This window comes from Sparus aurata, chromosome 9 (assembly GCF_900880675.1).
Source record: "Sparus aurata chromosome 9, fSpaAur1.1, whole genome shotgun sequence".
Classification (NCBI taxonomy): domain Eukaryota; kingdom Metazoa; phylum Chordata; class Actinopteri; order Spariformes; family Sparidae; genus Sparus; species Sparus aurata.
Window position 1 is genome coordinate 4,452,866 of NC_044195.1, and position 22,652 is coordinate 4,475,517.

Consider the following 22,652-nt stretch of genomic DNA (forward strand, 5'->3'; position numbering starts at 1 on the left):
GGAAACAAGATGGCTACATCTAAGAAAGTTATTGTCGCGCTTGCCTTGTCGGAATATAAACAACTTCTGGACGAATATACGGTCCTTCTGCAACCTGCAAACATGGTGGATGAAGAGGAAACCCAAAGGCGCAGAAGGTATCTTTTTTTTTCTTTTTTTTTCTTTCTACGTATTTCATTGTTTACAAAAGTATCGATCGCCGTTTGATCGGTCAACAGTAAATAACAGGCAAGTGCTCTTAACAACTGCAATTTTATCAATTATATGTTGATTTAAATCGATTTTTCTCAATGTTATATCAGCAGTTGTCTGTAAAATAGGATATGCAGGCTATTTGATAGGTGAGAGAGTTTAAATGTCCTCTCTCTCTCTCTGTGTGTGTGTGTGTGTGTGTGTGTTAGTCCCTCTCTCTCTTTCTGTTTCATCACATTTTTTTTGTTGATATCACCAGTTATGGTTATCTTTATCCACTGATAAAAGGAAGTAAAAGCTGCTCATATTACTTAGAAATGATACAGTGATGCTATAAGGACTGTAAAATGTGTCATAGTCTTTAATGAAACACGTTTTGTCTCTCACCTAGAATATTGGCTGTGCTGCAGCCTACACAGCGAAATTATATTGAAGACTGGAACAGAGTGGGAGATGATGCTGAATATGGATGATCACACCTTTTCACGTCATCTCCCTGTCACCAAGCCCCAGTTTGAATATGTCATGATGAAGCTGCAGGACAATGGTATTCAAAAACCACACAGTAAAGGTCTACCACCAGTTCCTGCAACAAAGAAGGTGCTGATGTTCCTGCGGTACATGGCCAACCAAAACAGCTTCCGTGAGATGTCTGATAAATTTGATGTGTCACAGTCCACAGCACACAGGATCATCCTACAAGCGCTCAACATCATGTGCACAATAGGATCATCCTTTATATCCTGGCCAAAAACCTGTGAGAAAGCAGCATCTGCTGCTGCTTTCCACTGCCTCTGTGGTCTCAGTGGTGTCATTGGTGCTATTGATGGATGCCACATCAGGGTGCAAAGACCACCAATAAGAGGAGGAAACTACATGAATCGGAAGTCTTTTTATTCTGTCCTCCTTCAGGGAATTGTGGATGAGAGGGGGCGATTCATTGACATTTTCGCTGGACCACCAGGGAAGGTCCATGATGCCAGGATGTTGAGGGCCTCTGACTTCTACACCACATGGCAGGAAAAGATGGGTGACAACAGCTTGCTGGGAGACAGTGCATACATCGCGCAGGCATTCCCTTTTGTCATCACGCCTAAGCGTGACAACGGGGCTCTAACTGAGGCCGACGAGCTGCAGAACTCCAGGATCAGCCGTGGGAGGGTGGTCGTAGAGCAAGCGTTCGGAAGAATGAACTGTAAGTGGAGGCGCCTACATGATCTGCAGAACACCTGGATCGATGCAGTGGTCATGATCATAATGGCTGCTTGTTTTCTACACAACATGTGCATTGGTGCTTCAGAGATCTGTCAGGAACACCCAAATGGATGCCCAAGACAGGCAGATGAAAATGAGTAACACTGCAAATGTCATGAGGCCATGCCATGATATGATCCTCATCCTTAAGTTGTAAATATTGTAAATAGGTGTTTTTAGATGTGTTTTAAACTTTTTATCCTGCCAGTAAATAAGTGTTTTACACAATTGACTGTCTCTTCCCTTTAATTATGATTATTATTTATTACTATTATTTACTGCAATGATATTAACAACATGCCAGGCAGAAATTTAATACAATTAAATACATTTAATACAATATTCAATACATTACAAATTCAATAAAATATTCAAAATGTTCCCTTTTGATTCAAGAAAAAAAACACTTAGATTACCATGTAGTGCAAATAAAATATAAATAACAATAAAAATTTAGTGCAAATGCTTATGAGTATACTATACAACTAAAGTTTTAACAATAACAGCAATGCTAACAAAATCACAGAATCACATTTTGTCTAAAAATCGAGACATCAGGCCCTCAAACCCTTGCTGGGCTGACTGAAGCTGAGACAGGAGCTCCTTGTGGCACCTCTGTGCCTCCTCATGGCGCCTCTGACTGGCTTCCTGGAGGAACTGGAGGACGTCATCTTGCTCCCGCCGACGCTAATGAGGGGCCGTGTGTGTGTTGGTGCTGTGTGGGTGCTGGAACAAGAAGCAGCCTCTGCTGGAGGTGCCGTGACAGCCGAAGGCCCAAGCACCTCTGGTCTTCTGATATCGAGCCCCGCTGATGTGCCAACCACAGGGAAGACTACGTCATGCTGCCCTGCCAGAAGGTCATCCATTTCTTCAAAAAATTTACCTGTTGACTTGTTGTTGTCCTTTATTATTTTGTAGGCATCAATCAGGGTATTCCACTTCCTGGCCACTTTGTCAGGACAAAACAATTCTGAATATTGAATGCAGAGCTTCTCCGCCGTCTCCTTCCACAGGTTCTTCTTATTGCATCTTGCCAATTTCAACCGAGAGTTCAGCTCTTTGAGACTCTTTGGGAGGCCATCAGATTCTGCTGCTAGGTGTTGCCGCATCAAATCAATCAGGAACAGTGTTTGTTCCCTACTGAAGCCTTCATTGCCAGGCAGGGCAGGAGATGGTGATTGGCTGAGAGGGGCAGCATTCTCCTTGAAGCTCTCTACAGTACACATATGAGTAATAGGCTGTCAAACATTGTATCATAGACATAACTTTTGTTTTTGTTGTTATTATTATTATTATTATGTTATCTAACCTGCTGTTGTGTGACTGTCCTCAGTCATCACCAGGTTCCCCACAGTGGTGCAGTCCATGTTGGTGTAGTAGATCGTGAGATCGTGTGCTTTCTGGAACAAAGGTCCAGGAAAGGGTGTCCTCCTGTCTGGGTCCACGAATAAATCGGCGTTGTTGTCCACATAGACTGGGAAAAAAAAGAAAAAAAAAAAGGTTTACATCACAGCCATTTCCCTCATAAATTTGTTACATGGAAAATATTTTGCAACAAAACTTTTTTTTGTCATATCCATAGTAGAGATGAACACGATTAAGACGATAAACGAACGTCTGCATGTCATTCACCTGTAAGGATGGTGCCGAAAAAAAAAAAAAAACAGGGACGCACTGCGCTCCCTCTCAAGCTGGCTCACTGGTAAATCAACAGCTGACTGAGCTCAGCTGTCAGAGTAGCTGTGCCTCTCTCTCTTTAGCCTGGTGTTTGGTTGTACACTACTGTGTATAAAAATAGTTAATTATGTGAAAAACTAACCTCCATCTGAGGCTGTTGCTACAAGGCACAGTGGATACTGTAGCTCTCTCTCTCTGTGTGTGTGTGTGTGTGTGTGTGTGTGTGTGTGTGTTTTCTAACGCCAAAACAACAACAACATCATCGATCATCCTCTCAATCACCAATGACGGCTTGTGCCTATGTGACCGGTGTGCTTCTGCGTTGTGTTGGTTTGAATGAGGCTGTGACACTGGGACCTCTTTGGAGACGATCTCCGTTTATTCTGACAAAATAGACAACAAGCAGAACCTCCATGTAAATCGTACTGTCCACTCGAGCTCCTATACAAATAAAATGCAGATAAAGATATTGACAAACCAGGAAGTTAGTTTGGTTTGTCATAGAGTCAAGCTAGCGATTTTCAACTGTTAAAACTACTATTTTGAAATGCAACTCTGTTAACATGTATACATTATTAGACAGGAACAGACATGACAATAACATTGAGACCAGAAATACATATCATAAACAAAGAGAAACATTAGGATGGTTCAGGATTATCACCTGAATGAAATAATGTCACCCACCTCTCCCGCAGGAGAATTGTACAAAAGGGCAGAGGTGGGGGGCGCAGGAAGCATTTATAGTGGGGACCACAGAAGAAGAAATCAAAAAGGAGGAGCTCCAAGCTACACACACAGTCTGCACTGGATTTGGAGGCATTTTCTTGTCAGGCAGTAACAGATTTTGTGTAATTATATACATATTTCATTAACCTCACAGGTTGACCCGGTTACACCTATCACAAGCCGTCACCAACAGTTTAATGGTTCGGTTAACAGACGCCCGTTAAGGCTCGGTAAATGATTACCATTTTAACCGTCGGTTAAGAAAAACATTCAGAAAATTAATAATTTGTGCATCCATAATCCAGAGGTCATTCACTACATCATAGGCTACCATTTATAACCCTTATCCGTATAAACAGGTCACTGAAAAAACATAAATTAAAAAAACACCGGCTGAAACTACCAGGCTAACGGTTAGCCGTTGTTAGCACGGTCTGCTTTATAGTTCGCATATACACATGAAAATGTAAATTACACTATGACAGCATTTCCATATATATACATTTAACAATACAATGTATACGGCTGACTTATTGTGACAACAAATAGTAAAAAACTGTTAATAAAAGGATATTACAGGAGCTTCTACTTACTGTTTACAACCGAAGCAGCCATCTATAAATGTCAACTCGGGGGTTGTGTTGAATGTCCGACTTTCCGAGTCGTAAATCCAACCTCCGGGTTCGTTCCAGTTGAAAGTTCCGACTCGGAGCTCGGAAATCCCGACTTCCGAGTACAACTGGAACGCACCATTAGTTCCTTTCTTTGTTCGTTTGTGACTTCCCTTGTTCTTTAGTTAGTTCCTTAGTTTCTTTGTTCCTTCCTTTGTTCCTTAGTTGGTTCCTTAGTTTCTTTCTTTATTCCTTTGGTCCTTTACAACATTAGCAGGATCTAATCTTTCCCCATGAAGGACGCAATGAAAGTCTCGGTCAAAGCACTGGTCGTCAGTTTCCTTCTCCACCATATCTTTAAAAGATACGCCTCTTTCAAATTCGTAGGGATGCACAATATATAATAGGAAATATGAGAAATTATCATAATCTGCTTTTCATCTGTATTGGTGAAATTCTAGCCGATAAATAGAGTTGCTAGTGTAGCGCCCCATCTACAATCTCCAATAGATAGATAGATACAATTACTTTAATGATCCCAGACTGGGAATTATTTTGTTACAGCAGTAGTGGGTTCGCAATTAAAACACTTTGTACATAACATAAATAGAAGCCAGTATATACATAGTGTATATATACAGTGCACAGTGTGCTATAAACACTAAACAATAATAATATATACAACAAAACAAAATATGCAAAATATACTATAACAATAATAATGTATACAACAAAACAGTAGAGAGACCAGAGTTCTCCCTCAGGCAGAGGTAAGAGAGTTATTGTATAAAGTGATGGCTTGTGGCAGGAAAGATTTCCTGTATCTATTGCTACGAAGGTGAAGCAGCCTTCCGGAGAAGGTGCTCCGCTGTCTGACCAGTGTGAGTTGGAGAGGGTGGAGAGGATTATCCATGATGGATAACAGTTTTTTCAGTGTCCTCCTCTCCACCACAGCCTCCAGAGTGTCCTGTTTGCAGCCAATCACAGAGCCAGCCTTCCTGATCAGTTTGTTGAGTCTGTTGGTGTCGCTGGCTCCGATGCTGCTTCCCCAACAAACCACCGCAAAGAAAAGTACACTGGCCACCACAGACTGATAAAAGATCTCCAACATCTTGCTGCACACGTTGAAGGATCTCAGCTTCCTCAGGAAGTAAAGTCTGCTCATCCCCTTCTTGTACACAGCTTCAGTGTTAGATCTCCAGTCCAGTCTGTGGTTGATGGTAACACCCAGGTACTTGTAATCCTCCACCGCCTCCACATCCTTTCCCAGAATGCGCAGTGGTTGGAAAGCCGTCTTCCTCTTCTTCCTGAAATCTGTCACCATCTCTCTGGTCTTGCTGATGTTCAGCCGCAGGTGATTCTGTCCAGTCCACTCCACAAAGTTGTCCACCAGTGCCCTGTACTCCTCCTCCTGTCCCTCACTTATACACCCAACAACAGCCGAGTCGTCAGAAAACTTTTGCAGGTGACACGACCCCGGTGTTGTACTGAAAGTCAGTGGTGTATAAGGTGAACAGGAAAGGAGACAGTACAGTCCCCTGTGGAGCTCCTGTATCACTAACCACCGCATCAGACAGAACACTGCCCATACGGACAAACTGTGGCCTGCCTGTCAGGTAGTCAGTAATCCAGGAGATCATTGTGTCATCTACACCCATCACCCGCAGCTTCTCCCCCAGTAGCAGTGGCTGAATGGTGTTAAAAGCACTAGAGAAATCAAAGAATGTGATTCTCACAGTGCCTCCTCCACCATCCAGGTGCGAATGGGCTCGTTGCAGCAGGTAGATGACAGCGTCATCAACTCCCAAGTGGGGCTGGTAAGCAAATTGCAGAGGGTCTAACAGGGCTCTCACCTGCGGCCTCAGGTTGGCCAAAACCAGTCTTTCCAGCACCTTCATGACGTAAGATGTGAGGGCCACTGGTCGATAGTCATTGAGGTCTGATGGTGTCGACTTCTTTGGAACAGGAACCAGGCAGGACGTCTTCCAAAGCAACGGTATTCTCTCCTGATCCAGGCTCAGGTTGTAGAGGTGTTGTAGGACAGGAGACAGCTGGCTGGCACATGTCTTCAGGATCCTGGGGCTGATACCGTCAGGGCCTGCAGCCTTCTGCTGGTGGAGTCTCTCCAGCTGTCTCCTAACCTGGCCTGCAGTCACAGTCATGCGGGGGAGGCTGCTGGTGTCTTCAGTGGAGGACGAGGAGGTGGAGGAGGATGTGAAAGTGGAGGAGGAGGAGGTGGAGGAGGAGGAGGAGGAGGAGAGGTGCTTCACAGGAGAGCTCACAGCAGGGGAGTGAGGGGGGAGGGGAGGAAGCATTTGGGGCAGTGAGGGTGTGTGGGGGTCTGGAGGTGTCAGGGAGACGACAGAAGGCTGTGAGCTGAACCTATTGAAGAATCTGTTCAGCTCGTTTGCCCTCTCCAGGCTGCCCGATGACTGTCTGCTGCTCACCTTACACCCAGTGATCTGCTTCATAACAGTCCACACATCCCTCACATTGTTCTGCTGGAGTTTGGCCTCCAGCTTCCTCCTTGTAGGCATCTTTACAGGCCGTCAGCATCCCTGAGTTCATGCTGCACTCTCCTCAGTTCTTCCCTGTCTCCAGACATGAACGCCCTCTTCTTCTTGTTAAGAAGAGCTTTAAGGGCATTGGTGATCCACGGCTTATTATTAGGGAAGCAGCGTACAGTCCGGGTTGGCATGGTGGTGTGTTCACAGAACTTGATGTATTCTGTGATGCAGTCGGTCATGCTGTCCAGATCCTCTCCATGTGGCTCAACAAGTGCATCCCAGTCTGTCGACTCAAAGCAGTCCTGTAGTGCGTCAGCAGTCTCCTGAGTCCACCTCCTCACACTCCTAGTGTGGACAGGCTGCCACTGAACAAGGGGGACATACTTAGGGGTCAGCAGGACCAGGTTGTGGTCAGATCTTCCAAGAGGGGGAGGGCTGTGGGACTGTATGCATCCTTAGCATTTGCATACAACAGATCCAGTGTGTTACAGGCTCTGGTGAGGCAGTCAACATACTGGTGAAATGTTGGGAGGGTTTTGTCCAGTGAGACGTGATTAAAATCCCCAGTGATGACAATAAATGTGTTAGGATGCTGCGTCTGTATCTGGGCAACAGCAGAGTGGATGACGTCACAGGCCAGCGCTGCATCAGCTGAAGGAGGAACGTACACACCGATAATGATGGCGGACGTGAATTCCCGGGGGAAATAATAAGGCCTCATCCCCACAGTCAGCAGTTCAATGTCCGGGGTACAGAGACGTTTCTTTACATGAACATGTCCGGGATTACACCACCTCTCACTCACATACAGTGCAATCCCTCCTCCTTTCTTCTTTCCGCTGCTTGTCACATCCCTGTCTGCCCGAACAGTACTGAAGCCGGGAATCGCCACGCTGTGGTCCGGGATGTGTGAGTGAAGCCATGTCTCCGTGAAACACAACACACTGCACTCACGATATTCCCTCTGAGCCTTTATCAGCGCGGCGAGCTCGTCCGTCTAGTTCCCCAGAGACCTCACGTTCCCCATGACGATCACTGGTACAGCCGGTCTGTGTCTCCTCTTCTTCACCCTCCGTTTCACTCCGGCTCTGCAGCCACGGCGTCTCCTCCACAGCTCCTTCAGGACCTCAGGCCTGGCTCTGGGTAGCAGTGCAGGTTCACACAGCGCAATCAGCTGGTCGCGTGTGTAAACAATGCGCTCAATGATGCGCTCCTGACCCTCCGTTGCTAGGGTTAGCAAAAACATCACAAAAAAAGTGCCATAAAAGTTTTAAAAGAAGAAAAACAGAAAGGTGTTCGTCTTGCCAAAGTTCAACGAAAATCAGAACAGAAATACAACAAAAACTATGAAAAAACTTGAAAACCCACGGGAGCTGCTGTTACAGGCTGCCACCTAGTACGGCGCCTGGCAACAATACAGTACCAATACAGTAGGTGTGAGTTTGCAGCTTGTAACTTGGTTTACAGAATGAAATCTACCAATTGTAGGAAGGAAGGAAGGAACTAAGGAGGGTTTGGGGCATTTGCGAAAACAACTGATACTGTCGTATGAACAAAGGAAGGAACTGGGGAACAAAGAAATAAAGGAACAAATAAAGGAACTAAGGAAGGAAGGCTCTGAGGAACAAGGGAACAAAGCAAAGAACAAAGGAAGGAACTAAAGAACAAAGGAACAAATACAGAAACTAAGGAACCAACTAAGGAATAAAGGAAGGAACTTGGGAACAAAGGAATAAAGGAACAAATAAAGGAACCCACTAAGGAACAAAGTGTAACCAGATGGTTTATATTCTGTATGCATTTCAGTTATCTGGTGTCCCTCAGTCTGTTTATTTGACAGCAGGCATGGCGATCGCGGCAGGTGTGTGACACGCCCCTTACCCCTTACCAGCCGCGTCCTTGCCCGCTAATGCGGGGCGGTTTATATACCCCCCCTGGTCGTTTAGTCTGTCTCTTTCCTCTGCCGAAGCGAGTGCAGCCAGCTCGCAGCTCCGCCACGCCGTAGTGTCTGAGCGTGTATGGGCCGTGTGCGTTCTGCAGGTTGACGCGTCGGGCCGGTGTGGTGTGGTGTGTATGTGTGCCCCCGTCTGGTTAGCTGCTGTTGCCGCCGTAGCCGCTAGCAGCTACAAGCACTGATGTGTGCGGGACCCAGCTTGTCTGGTGTTAGGCTGCTGTTTGCCCTGCCTTGTCTCTAACTTCTTTTCTTTCTTTCTTTGTTTGCCTTGCCTTGCTAGTTAGCCTGCAGGAAACGGTTGTTTCGTCGTCGTATAGACATTCTCTCAAAGTGTAGTTGAGTTCACGTGTGCTCCGCCCCAATCTGATTGCGAGACGTTAGTGGGGGTGGGAGGGGTTACTGCAGCAGCTATAGTGGAGGACCTGCCACATTTATACCTCTTGTATGGTTTCCCCCCCTTCCGTTTTGAGTTGCAGTGATTTGTAAATATATTGTTTTGTTTCTTCTTTTGAATTATTTGAGTGCAGGGACCTCTGCCAGAGCTAGCCGTGGTGTACTGCCTTTCACTTCCTAACTGAACCACTGTATTGGTGTAGGTGGAACATCACTTGTTATAGATTAAAGTAAATAACGATATAAATGTTTTAGAGACATAACTTGATAAATGAAATTGTTTTATTGTGAGTAATAAAGTTTGTTAAATTATTTTACATCGTGCCTGTATTCATTTGTGTATGAACCTGTGTATGGGTGGTTTTTGGGAAACCCTCAGAGAAATTAAAGTTAAAGGAGTATACTCTTTAAGTGCAAGTCCTAAGGTGGCGTTGTTGGTGTTATATTGATTCTCTAGATCTGCCACTCGCAGTTCAACTGGTATCGCCACAAAAGGAAGGAACAAAGAAACTAAGGAACAAAGGAAGGAACTGAGGAACAAAGGAATAAAGAAACAAATAAAGGGGCTATTGAAGGAACAAAGGAAGGATCTAAGGAACAACGGAACAAAGCAAAGAACAAAGGAGGGAACTAAAGAACAAAGGAAGGAACAAAGGAAAAAAGAAAGAAACTAAAGAACCAGCTAAGGAACAAAGGAAGGAACTGAGGAACAAAGGAATAAAGGGACAAATAAAGGACGGAACAAAGGAAGGCTGTAGGGAACAAGGGAGCAAAGCAAATAACGAAGGAAGAAAGATAGAAACTAAGGAACTAAGGAAGAAACAAAGAAATTAACTAAGGAACCAACTAAGGAACAAAGGAATGATTTGAGGTACAAAGGAATAAAGGAACACATAAAGGAACTAAGGAGGGAACAAAGAAAAAAACTAAGCAACCAACTAAGGAAGAAAGGAAGGAACAAAGGAATAAAGGAACAAATAAAGGAACTAAGGAAGGTACAAAGGAACGCTCTAAGGAACAAGGGATCAATGCAAAGAACAAAGGAAGAAACAAAGGAACAAAGAAAGAAGTTAAGGAACCAACTAAGGAACAAAGGAAGGAACTGAGGAACAAAGGAATAAACAAACAAATAAAGGAGCTATGGAAGGAGCAAAGGAAGGCTGTAGGGAACAAGGGAGTTAAGCAAATAACAAAGGAAGGAACTAAAGAATAAAGGAGGGAACAAAGGCACATTTTGTCCTGGGAATAGAAGCTGTGAAACCACTAATGGTGAGTAAGAAGAAATTGTAGCTCCTGTGTCAAGGCATTCTGTGAGGAGGATTAATTTTAATCTTGTCTACATTCTTTTGGGTAAATTGTTGTGAAACTGTTGAAGCTGACTGTTATCGGTCAGTTTCAGCCAAGCCAGCTGTGGCAAATAGGCTTGATTGCAGGGCAGAGCTAAGCCTGCATGAGGTAAATCGAGCACATATGGGCTAGTCACTAAAGCATGCCTGCTTAATGATTCCGCTTACTGGTTCCGCTCATTGCAAATGCGTCATGACGTCACACACACACTGCCTTGTTTTGGTTCAGAATGCAGCAAACATGGCATCGAGGCAGAAGCGCTCTAAAGTATGGTTATATTTCATGCAAAAAGATGACAATACGGCCACTTGCAACACTTATAAAGTTTCCATTTCATCAAAGGGGCGAACTACCTCCAGTATGCAGAAACATTTGGCTACACAGCATGCAATTTATTGGCAGGACTGTCAAGTGTTGATACACTATTACTAAGCGACGCAAGTGAGTCAAGCAGCAGCACCTCTAGCTACTCTGTTCACAGAGGCAGGGTTACTCAGGTAAGGCACTCTTGATAATCTGTCAAGGCACACACTAACATGCCATGGCATACTGGTAAAGAAACACTGCCCTAGGCTACGGGTCCCTGGACTTTACTTTAAGAAGTAGCTCAACTACTTTTAGGTTTGTTCTAAAGTTTCTACACATAATTTGTGTATACTCTGTGCTGCAGACATAAAAGGAACTAGGGAAGGAACTAAGGAAGGTACAAAGGAGGGTACAAAGGTACCACAATCATGATTCAATTAATTTTGAGATCTCAACACTTAAATTATGGCTATGGATGTTTTTCCTAACTTTAACATCGATTGCTGGTTATTTGGTCATAATTGTTTTATACTATAGAAACATTACAAACCATGTTTTCAGAGACTTTAAATGCTTATATGGTACAAGTGCTCCTGTATTTAGTGTGTAATTAAAGTAATGCATGTAAGTATACGCTGATCCCAAGTTTATCCATTTGCTACCTCAAACTCATTTATTTCAATAACTGTCCCAAAAGGGCCGTGCACAATCATTGCTGTAAATCAGGAATATTAAGGTATTGTAAATGTTTAATTAGAGCACAAGGTGATGCTGAACATTTCATAATCCAAATAGCTTCTTGCAATGAAAAAAAGATGAGGAAATGTATGAAGATATGTGTTACCAAGCAGAGTAACTTTTCCAAAGAGTGCGGAATTATTAAATCAAATTTAGGGAGAGGGAGAGTTTCTCCTAAATTAGAATTATCCAACGACTCAACAAGTTAAAAAGGCTAACACATTTACAGGTTTATTAAAGATCATGTTTCATTAACTTTATAATCCAACAAAAACATCCGCTGTCCAGCCTGGATTTGATTGTCATCTCTGGATCCCTTTAAACTGCAATGCAGCCAGATTTCATTATCATCCTCATCCGTGCTCCATTAAATATCTGCAATTTCCTTCCGCAAGGCATGGGATTTCTATTTTGATATGCATTTGGATTTACAAGTGTGTGTGTGTGTGTGTGTGTGTGTGTGTGTGTGTGCGCGCGCGTGCATGTGTGTGCGTGTGTGTGTGTCTCTGTGGCATTTATTCAAGGTTAATAGTCCCAATGCTCTCCCAACATGGAAGTCTGCAAGTCATTATCCAATCTGGGCTGCAGACTAACTAACAACCACATTACTCCTTAGTACAGAAACAGCTCATATTCAGTATAGCATATATTTCATATACACAAAAAAGACACCTCCTCTGAGCTAATGCCCATGGTTATTTGAACTCCATTCCCAGTGTAGATTCATGTTTATTCTCTTGTTTGTTTGTTGCATCCTGGCACTGTCCAGGTACTGTTCACTGCTGGGATGAGTCACTTTCCACAACTTTCCGTTTACAAATTGTCACATAAAACAATTGACAACAATGCCAGTTTAATGGCTTCCTATTTCTTCGAAAATCCCTTTGTTATTGTTCCACAGATACAGTGTGGTCTCAGTGAGTCGATCCTATACCCAAGATAAATCAGGCAACATTCTTTTCTCCCTTTTTATTCAAAACTAATACAATGCAGAAATGTGCTTTGTCCTGCTGAGTCTGGGGATGCGGCTCAATGCAATATGCTCTGCTGAAGTGGTCACAACTCCACCCACATTATACACCACCCAACTGAATAACAGTATATTCAGTTTTCCCTAAAAGCTGTCAGACAGTGCGTTTACATGCACAGTTTAGTCGGATTACAGCCATAGTTCAACTATGCTACTCAACCAGACAATTGCAATTATCTGAGTATACAGGCCGGTGAGAAAACCAGATTATTGGGCAGGAGCATGTCATACCCCGGTACGCTAGGTGGTGCTGTATCCATTTCAACTAATGGTAACAGACCCAGCTCCGGCTGACCTCTTTACGTCACCAGCTGCCTCAGCATTCCAGAAAGATGGCGTACGAAGAGCGAGACGAAGCTACATCTTTGTACATTTCGTATATGGTGTACATGATAATTATACAAACTAGGTGCACAATGGTGCTATTTCTTACAGTGATTTCGGAGAAAAGACGCTGACGCCGCCGTCGCCGTCCATCTACTTCCGGCTCACGGCCCCGGGGAAAAAATCTTGCGCCTGCACAGAACGCAAAATCCGATCTGATGGAACGTATACATGCAGGAGTAATGCGACTATCAATCGAATAATCTGGGTGCTTTAATTCGACTATGAGAAATCTGATCCGGTCCGATTTTAGTCAGACTGAGGTGTATACATGCATCTTAAAGAACCGATCATAGTCGGACTAACCCAGTAATTTGGTTTTCTTGAGAGTCATGTAAACGCACTGAGAGATAGATTTGGAGGTGAAAGTTTAAACAGCCACATTTGACTAACTCTTGTGGTGTAGTCACGACCTGTGGTGCAGTCACAACCTGTTTGTGCTATTTGTCCATCTAGATAGTTGAAGTGTGAGTTGCAGAGTTTTGGAGATATCAGCTGTAGCAAAGTCTGCCATCTCTGAACTATAATGGTCCTAGATGGCACTCAATCTGTGGTGTTCAAAGTGCCAGAAAATACATTTGCAAAACTCAACAGCAGTGTCTCTTAGCAGCAACCATGACCTGGTTAATTCACAGGCCTTGTTGTGTGCAGTTTCATGTGGTAACTTTTTCTATTTTACCCAACTCCACCTGCCAACAGATAGTGGTAAAGTAAGCTACTACTGGTGGACAAGCCTAGCTAACTGCTAGTGAACATTACCACTAAGCTGAGGGTGACACCATTAATGTTTACAACAAATAGCTCCTATATTAAACTCCTCACTACAATATTGTGCCAAAACCTGCCATTCCAAAACCAAGTAACATTTCATTTGCACTAGCTTGACCTCTCCTCCAGAGACACAGCTTTGTGCTCACTCGGCATGCCATCCCATTCTAGCATCAGCCATCGGCCACTTAGTCAGTTGTAAAAGTCAACGTTCGCATCCATTGATGGTAAGCAAAGATGTTTAGCTCAGCATAATAAGCTAGCTAAGGTTAGCTTGCTTGTTCAGATTGGCATTGGCTGAATATGTTGAAAAGATGAGTGTTTGCTTGCCACAAGTGCTGACTCTGATGACGAACACCGTAAAAATGATCAGGTAATTAAATAGTCCACGTTCTGCTGCCACCATCTGCTGGCTAAGTTGGTAAGAAGACCTCAATACCCCCTATTATACTGAATCTGTATGTTCATGTTAAAAGGCAAAATACAATTAAAGAACTCTAAAGGAACATTACATTGAGTGTTTTTTATATTGATATGCAATAAGCCTGTTTAAAGTGATCATATACCAAAAGACTGATCAAAGATGATACTGAAGGCTTATAGATAAAGGAGTGACAAAACAGTACATGCCTTGAATACCTTAGATATATATTGAAGTGTTCTAATTACAACAGAAGGCATACAGCAAATGATCGACTGCTCTTTACAGCCATAAGAGATTTGGACTTGTGACCAAAGACTTGAAACTTGACGGGACTTGAGCTCGAAGACTGAAGTCTTAACTTAGACTTCCAAAAAAAGACTTGTAAGCTTCTCTGATATAACCCAAAACTCTAAATGACACAAAAGCTTGACGGGGCTTTACAATCTGTACTACACACAACATCTTTTATCTATGTTTAGACCCTCTCTTTAGATACGGACAAATTCCACAATAAAGGAAAAACATCCTCAACAACTGTGTCAGAATCATTTTCAGCCTGTAATCATCTCGCTCATGCAGCTGAACCTCATGGAAGAGCCTATAGTCCACCCTAAAACAAGTTTTTTTCTGCTCTAACATAGTATCTGCTATGCTCCACTGAGCAAATAGAACAAGTAGGATTTGAAAGCCCCACATGTTCAGGTCATTAGCTGGGAAGCCATGGCCTGAGCAGTCCCATATGGGGATTGAGTCATAGTCTGTCCTCCTACACCACAGGCCCTCCATGATGTTTCACCCCATGAAAGGCTCAGTATTGAGATGATGAATAGCGTCAGGCTCGCGGTCCAGCTCGGTGGAAACGAGTCACAGCCAGGAGGTCGACGGTCCAAGTCTGCTTCACACGTGAGCATAGTCACGCTAATATACACCCATAGGTATCAGTGGGTTAACACACTTAGAGGCTACTTAGCTAAGCAAACTCCACTGAAGAATCTATTCACATGTCTCAATGGGCAGGTTGTCTGCCATGTTGGTTGATATAATTAGAGGTTTTTCAGAATGGTGAAGATTTAGTACCTGAGAACTGGCACTGAGAATCATTTTATTGCTTTTTCTCTGCAGAGTGCTTATGTGTTTAAAAGTTTTTAAATACCACCAAATTATTCCAATATTATAATTCCTTTATCTCTCATAGTATCATCATTCACATTGGACCCCTTAAAACATCCTCTGATGGCCAAAAGAGTAAAAAAAAAATTCTAACCCTAACCCAAAGATGAAAATGTGAACATTTATGTTTAGTTTATATGAGGAAAAAGAGACCATGCATACACATAAGTTAATTGGTGTACTTTTAATAAAACACACACAACACTGTCAAATCAGCAAATAAGATTATATGCATGAAATAGGATCAGAATGCATTGTTCATAATTAACTCATACACATCTGTAATTTTTGCAAATAGTAAATTCACAGTAAAACACAAATTAATTCTGATGATTGGGCTAACTTTGGTTTAGCTCATCTTCGAAGTGGAATGCTAAGTATCATAATAACATTGCCATAAGGAAAAATCAGAAAATGTTGTGTTTCCACAAAACTTGAACTGCAGCATTTGCTGTTTTTCTTTTGAAGACTTTCAGGTATTTCTCCTGGCCATGGCCTCATCTCTCTCTCTCCCTCTACGGTACAATATAAACAATTAAAATGTTAAAGAAAATATTGTAAATCTTTCTTATAGTCTCCTGTGGGTTTTCATTTCGTGCTGTTAGTGTTTGCACAACAGGAGTGGATGGGCTCTCTGGTCACAGCAAAACACCTGTGGTTGGGATTAAGCTCCACACCCAGGAGCCATCAACACACACACATATATGCACGCTCACATAATTCCATAGCTGCTCTGTGTTTTCACATGTGAAATGGTCTGCTCAAGTGGAAAACAACAGTACTACATAGAGGACACAACCTCAAAATGAACAATGGGCTGAGGGTGAGAAAAAAGGCATCGTTGATATGTTAAAAAGAACAATCTCCCACTCAAGTCAGTCTGACTTGGAACAACCACTGCATGTTGCTCAGTCAAATAGTTTTTATGTTCCTGCAGAGCTACACTAAATGATGACATATGAGATTCATTAGGTTACTGCAGTCACGTGTAAGCAGTCCCCTTTTATATCTAAATCAGCTCTTCTCTTTCATTAAGTTCCACGTTAAAAACTGTGTTGGTGGTGATGGTCAAGGAGTCTACGTCTGAAGTACATTGGGAGGAATATAGCAGATGCCAATTAAAGGACACTGTTGACCTCTGTAATCAGCTATTATTTTTATGTAAACGGGATTTTCTATGATGCAGTCTCTCTTGTATTACTGTTTCTAGCCAGTAAATAATGTTCCCAAATGGTCAATAAAATGTTCTACCTAGTATTTTAAATGTGCCCTGTTGTTGCATTAGGCCATACTCACATATCAGCCTTAGTCCTTTGATGCCACACAGGGTCGGAAGCTCAACCGCTGGGGTAATGTTATGCTGTAGTCAGGGCCATACGCAGGATTTTAGAAATAACAAGGTCAACAGTTCAACAGTTTCTGTGTAGTAGAGGGTACTAGAAATTCTGGGCCCCCTCCATGCAGGGGGGCGCATTTAAATTACCCCTTAAATGATGACTTCTGGTGAATTTTGTGAAAACTAACTGATAATTTGAGATAAATATATTTCACTAACACAGACCACGCCAAATACTGATATGAATTTAGAAAGGTTTATTGAACAGTATGAATTTGGTAGGATCGACGATGTGTAGGAGGGATGGATTGAGGGTTGGAGGAGAGGGAAGGAGGGTTGGAGGGGTGAGAGGTAAGGGTCGAGGGTTGTAGGCAGTACGATGAGGGAGGAGGTTGGTGGCGGTGGGACGTGAGTGGATCTGGGAAGCCGAGACTCTGGGTGGGGGAGCCTTCTCCATGCTTCCTCTTTTGGGAATGATCCCCGGTGGTTCCTGTAATGAGATGAAGGAGGAGAGAAGAGAAGAAAAAAAAGAAGAGGGGTTTGGGGGGGAGGGATGTGAAGTCGGGGTCAAGGAGAAAGAAACGGATGCGGCGCTTAAATGTGTCTGGTGCGGAAATGGGACGCGTTCGAGGCGTGGCCTTAGTTCCCGAATCTACTTTATCAAACTTCATTTCGTACACTAAAGCATATTACACATATTCTTCTCTTATAGGTGAACACACTGACCTGACGTCTGACTGATTAAAATATACATTTACAAAAATATTTGTTCATACCAGGGCTGTCAAATTTTTTTCTTAGATTTAATACTTATTTCATATCATGCATACATGAAAAAGCTTTGGCCCACTGCCTGTAATTGGTGAGTCAATTTTAAGAAACTTTGTTTGAGTCTAATGTTACACCAGCCATGGTTCTGAAGTATTCACAGACATTTGGACTGTCACAAAACTCTGCCAGTGGGTAGCCTACCTCATAGCATACATCCATCGATATTCATAGTTTATAAGTCTATGGCTGGGAGGGATGACTTATAAATATTCTGGTGTCTCTGTCCATATTGAAAACATCACTTGTATTGATCTGCTATTGTTTTTCTCTTTCGTTCTTGCTTTTAGGTAAGGTTGGTTTGCTTTTGCAGTGAACCCCATCGTCAGTTGATAGAAGTGACAAAGTACTACTTCGCTTCACTGACCGCAGCATTTAATTCAGAGGCTACTGAAATGATTCTCTCTGTCTATGTGGGCTAATAAACCATCGTCATTCCTGTGCCGCTTATCAGATGATTAAATCAGTTATCTTAGCGCTGTAAATATGCATCTTTCAAGTAGAGTTATTTTTAGGAAATTATTGAACAAATTTTATGATGTGTCCTTGGAAAAAGAAACCGAGGTCCGGGCAGTGACCTCAATGCTGGGTAAGGCCATGGCTGTAGTGTTCCAGGTAGGAACTTGTGATAAGGTACAGAATCTGACAAATTGTTATAATTTTACCATCTGACTGATCAGCAACTGAAAAGATGACAATGAAATCCAAAGGGCCATCTGGACGTACTTCAAGGTAAAACAACATATTTGATAGCCCATTAGTTAGTGTCTGCATTCAACCATGTCCGAGCTAACATTACCATTTGATTACACTATATGTTTTACTTCCAGGTTTAAATAAATGTGTCCAAGATGTTTGTTAATATTCTAAAATTAATTTATGTATTTCCTAATTGATGGCATAAAACTAATAGATGATCAAATATGTTGTTATACCTTGAAATACGGCCTGATATCCCTCCCTTTGCTGATCATGACTTGGCTATGGTTTTGGTTTAAGTATTTTTAATTGTTATTTTCTTATCAGCTTTGTTGATAAAACAAATATTACCTATGCTTTTCATTGTGTGTTTTTATATTGCTATGCAATAAGCCTGTTTAAAGTGATCATATATCAAAAGACTGATCAATGCGGATACTGAATACTAAAAGATAAAGGAGTAACAACACAGTACATGATTTGAATACCTTAGATTTACATTGAAGTGTTCTAAGTAGAACAGAGGGCCTACAGCAGGCTTTGTTGCTAAAACAAGTATTACAGTACAATGGCAATACACTCATCAGCATTGGAGAAGAAAGTGCAGGTTTGGAGTTTAGAACAGCAGATCTTTCAGACAGCTGACGAGGCTCATACCACACAATTTCTCTTTCAAACTCAGTGCTTTTTGCTGCTGTTTACATTAACTCAGACGCAAATGAAGAAAATAACACTACCTGTTTATGCATATAAGTATATAAATAACTATATGTGTTCTATGTTTATGTAGCATGAATTTACTGACTTTAATTATGTTATGCAGCCCTGTGTTGTATAATGAAAATTAAATCATCTTGAACCATGAATCAAGACGCTGTGAAATGATAAACATTTGTCAGATTCCCTATATTTATAAAACTTACAACTTGTAACACAATGTTAGGACATTTGCACTTCCTTCCCAGAGCATGATGTCAGAGGAAAATGGTCACCATATGAACATGGACTTTTGGCTACGATGAGGGTTTTATGTGATGTGGGAGCCAATAAAGACAGAAATCTAACTTGCTGTGGCCCGATCCTGCAGATTTGCCCTCTACAACATCAGCAAGATCCGGTCTTTCCTTACAATAGAGGCGACGCAACTCCTGGTCCAAGCGCTGGTCATCTCCTGCCTGGACTACTGTAACTCCCTCTTGCTCCCCCCGGCTCTGCAACTAAACCGTTGCAGTGTGTCCAGCATGCCGCAGCGCGCCTTGTTTACAATCTTCCTGAATTCTCCCATGTGAACCACCTCGTCTGTGACCTCCACTGGCTTCCTGTTGTGGCCCTTATCCAATCAAGATGATGGTACTGGCCTTCAAGCCCTTCAATGGAACTGCACCCGTCTATCTCCAAACACTGGTCAGACCACATGCCCCAGCGAGAGCACACCACATCATCTACATCAGCTGGCCGACTGGTACCCCCATCGCTGAGCCCGCTCAGCGAAGTTGCGACTCTTCTCTGTTTTGGCACCTCAGTGGTGGAACGAACTCCCGGTCAATGTCAGGACAGTGGAATCACTCTCCATCTTCTGCAAAAGACTCAAGACTCATTTGTTCAGACTCCACCTCGACCCCGCATAGCATGACTCCCTCCCACCACCCCCCAAAAAATAAAAAAATTATAAAAAATGTATGCACTTGTATGTTCGTATCGTTAGCACTTCAATCATAGCACTTATGCACTTAAAGACTCTTTGATAAATAGCAGTTATGATCCTCAGATGAGGGCTTGACAATTGTTGTGGTTTCTCTCTTGTGACAAATGTACTTATTGTAAGTTGCTTTGGACAAAACCGTTTGCTAAATGCCCTAAATGTAAATCCAAATGTAAATATCTTCATGGTTATTGGTTCCTCATAGGCCCGTCCACTCAGTCATTTTTAAGTTTAAGGAATTCCCCTTGTTAAAATCTAGACAGGTTTGTCTGTGTGCACTGATGTGTCATAAATGTGTCGGTGTGCAGCATGGTTACAGGTTACAATCTCACTGAGAGACAGGTTACTCTCTGACTGACCTGTCAGCAGGCTGATAAAATAGAAGGAGAATTCAAAAGTCAAGGGGCAGGGTCAGAGGTCATTGTGTTTATGAATGCAGCCCTAGACTGGATGTGCTGCATCAACAAAAATTCATTAGGGACAGGATGTTACTGTGGTGCGGGACACTGTTTCTAAACAGAGTCACCTATCTCTAACAGGTTGGTCCGTACCAAACTTGATGTACAAGATAAGTCCAAATTTCTCAATATCAAACTCTGAGTAGAGCAGGATTTCTTCTATCCTTGAAATGCCTTGAATGGCTGATGTTTTCATCTGACACCTCAAAAATACAAAGACATTGATATATACTGAAATGTATTTTTTGGCCTTTTCATGGTTTTATTCATAGGATCGATCCTTGGTCAGCTGCAGTGAGCCTTTGTACATGGGGCACATGCTCCTCCAACTGAGCTACTTGGGCATCCCATTGAACTCATATATTTGAAAATAGTTCATGGTGTGTCTGTAACATTGTCAAGTTAATGACAAATCAACATTTTGATTGAAAATAGGGTGGGGTCAGACTCCAAGATAGGGTTAACTATCCACTGAACCCAGACCATCTCAGAATCATGGATGTTGCAGGCTGCCATTCATCCACAACCCATTAACTGTTTTATGAGGCATATGAGTATTATGTGGACCTTTGCGCTCTAAATCTCAGAAAGATTATGTCAGTGAGGTTTCAGACATGTTATTCTCAATTAGAAACCCTTTGAACAGCACATGTAAAACACAGATGGGTTTAAGATGTCAGACTTTGTAAAAAGTTTGATTTTGACAGAAAAAGGGTGGTACAGCAGAGGCAAAACTCAGTCCTGGACTGTGTAAGGATCCATATGGCATACTGATACCATAAAATATGTACTATGTAATCTTTTTCACAGCATCCTGTGTAGGAATTTTCCATACAGTACATAAAGTTAAATTACAAGAGTAGAAAAACAGGAAATTGACACTTATTCTAATGGTGTCAATCAGACTGAAGTTTTAAAAAGTTATTACAAGTTTATCTTTACAGAAACAACAAGCTGATTTCCCAAGCCCCAAGTTCCTACTGTGCTATTGGTTTTCCAAGGTCTCACCACCTTTTTCAGATTCTTTTAATTTTTTCCATCTGCGAGTATCTCCACCATTTCCTTTGTGCTTTGTAGGACAAAAGTGTCCATTAAAAATAGTTTTAATTTTTATTGTTAAAATATACTCAAAACCCAGTGTTAATGTATTTCTGTTACAGGAACAAACAAACATTGTAGGTACAAAACGAAAGCTGCTATAGACACAGATCTGATACAAAGTATGTACCACACATATCATGTCCTGTGACCTGCTGAGTAAAAAAAATCATGTTGTAAAATTTCACAATATAAATGAACACTTTATTTATCAGCTCTGCTGGATGCTGGTTGTCGGGGTTGATGGGTCAGTATCAATTGCACATGTGAAAACCACATGCAGAACATTTAAGTTGCATCTTAAACTTCCGCTATGGCTTACACATCTGCTTCCCTCATGTATGATGTGTGTGTACTTGCATAGGATGTGGACCACATTCTGTGTCTTTACTGGTTTGTCTCAATGTAATAAAGATCTGATGGAAGTAAAATACAAGGTTCAGCTGGCAGTCCTGGTAATGATTTGCACTCTGGCTCATTCAGAGCGAAGTGAACAGTCTGTGTAGTGGGCAGAGGACTGCAGTGATTTTGCACACAGAGAATGTAATTACAGAGTACACCATAGATACTCTGTGGGCTTTAGAATAGAACTCATGCAGCAATCAGTGCTCTGTGTAATGCCTACAGCACAACGAGCTACTATAAAGAGAGAGACCAAGCATATCCAAGCCCATCTTGGCAAGTTTGGCCCACCATAGCAGGAGCACAGGCTCTGCCTTTCAGTTGACTTGAATCCAAAAATGCTTAAATCACATGAGCAATAACACACTGTTAATATCTGCTGACACCAGGAGGAGCACAGGATGCTTGAGGCCCCTTTGCTGCTCCCATCTTACAAAAACACATCTATTCAACGGTATAGTTTCACTGTCTGGAAAACCTACATGTGACTCTAATACACAGCAAATTTGAAAGTGTTAATCCAACTCCCTGGGAGTTAAATTCAACACTTTGAAAGTGTCTATATTGGTCCACTCTAGATTGAGTTAAAACAACACTTTTGAAAGAGTTAAACAGTTAACACTGTGACAGAGTTGGAACAACACT

General features: G+C 42.3%; 2 protein-coding genes across 5 annotated transcripts; one reads left to right on the top strand and one right to left on the bottom strand.

Moving 5' to 3' along the window:
• Window positions 1-657: 657 nt before the first annotated feature.
• LOC115588119 (protein ALP1-like) lies at window positions 658-1,548 on the top strand. The gene has a single exon (XM_030428501.1). The coding sequence runs from the start codon at window positions 658-660 to the stop codon at window positions 1,546-1,548; it is 891 nt and encodes a 296-aa protein (XP_030284361.1).
• A 326-nt stretch (window positions 1,549-1,874) lies between these two features.
• LOC115588612 (uncharacterized) lies at window positions 1,875-3,987 on the bottom strand. 4 transcript variants are annotated; one of them, XM_030429306.1, is made up of 3 exons: window positions 3,811-3,987; window positions 2,756-2,920; window positions 1,875-2,659 (listed from the first exon to the last, which is right to left on the bottom strand). In XM_030429306.1, exons 1-3 carry the CDS (start codon window positions 3,944-3,946, stop codon window positions 2,001-2,003), a joined length of 960 nt encoding a protein of 319 aa, XP_030285166.1. In that variant the 5' UTR covers window positions 3,947-3,987; the 3' UTR covers window positions 1,875-2,000. The 4 variants fall into 4 exon arrangements, 3 of the variants coding, with proteins under 3 accessions (XP_030285166.1, XP_030285169.1, XP_030285167.1); XM_030429309.1 differs by lacking the exon at window positions 3,811-3,987 and adding an exon at window positions 3,406-3,476; XM_030429307.1 differs by lacking the exon at window positions 3,811-3,987 and adding an exon at window positions 3,079-3,233.
• Window positions 3,988-22,652: the final 18,665 nt, after the last annotated feature.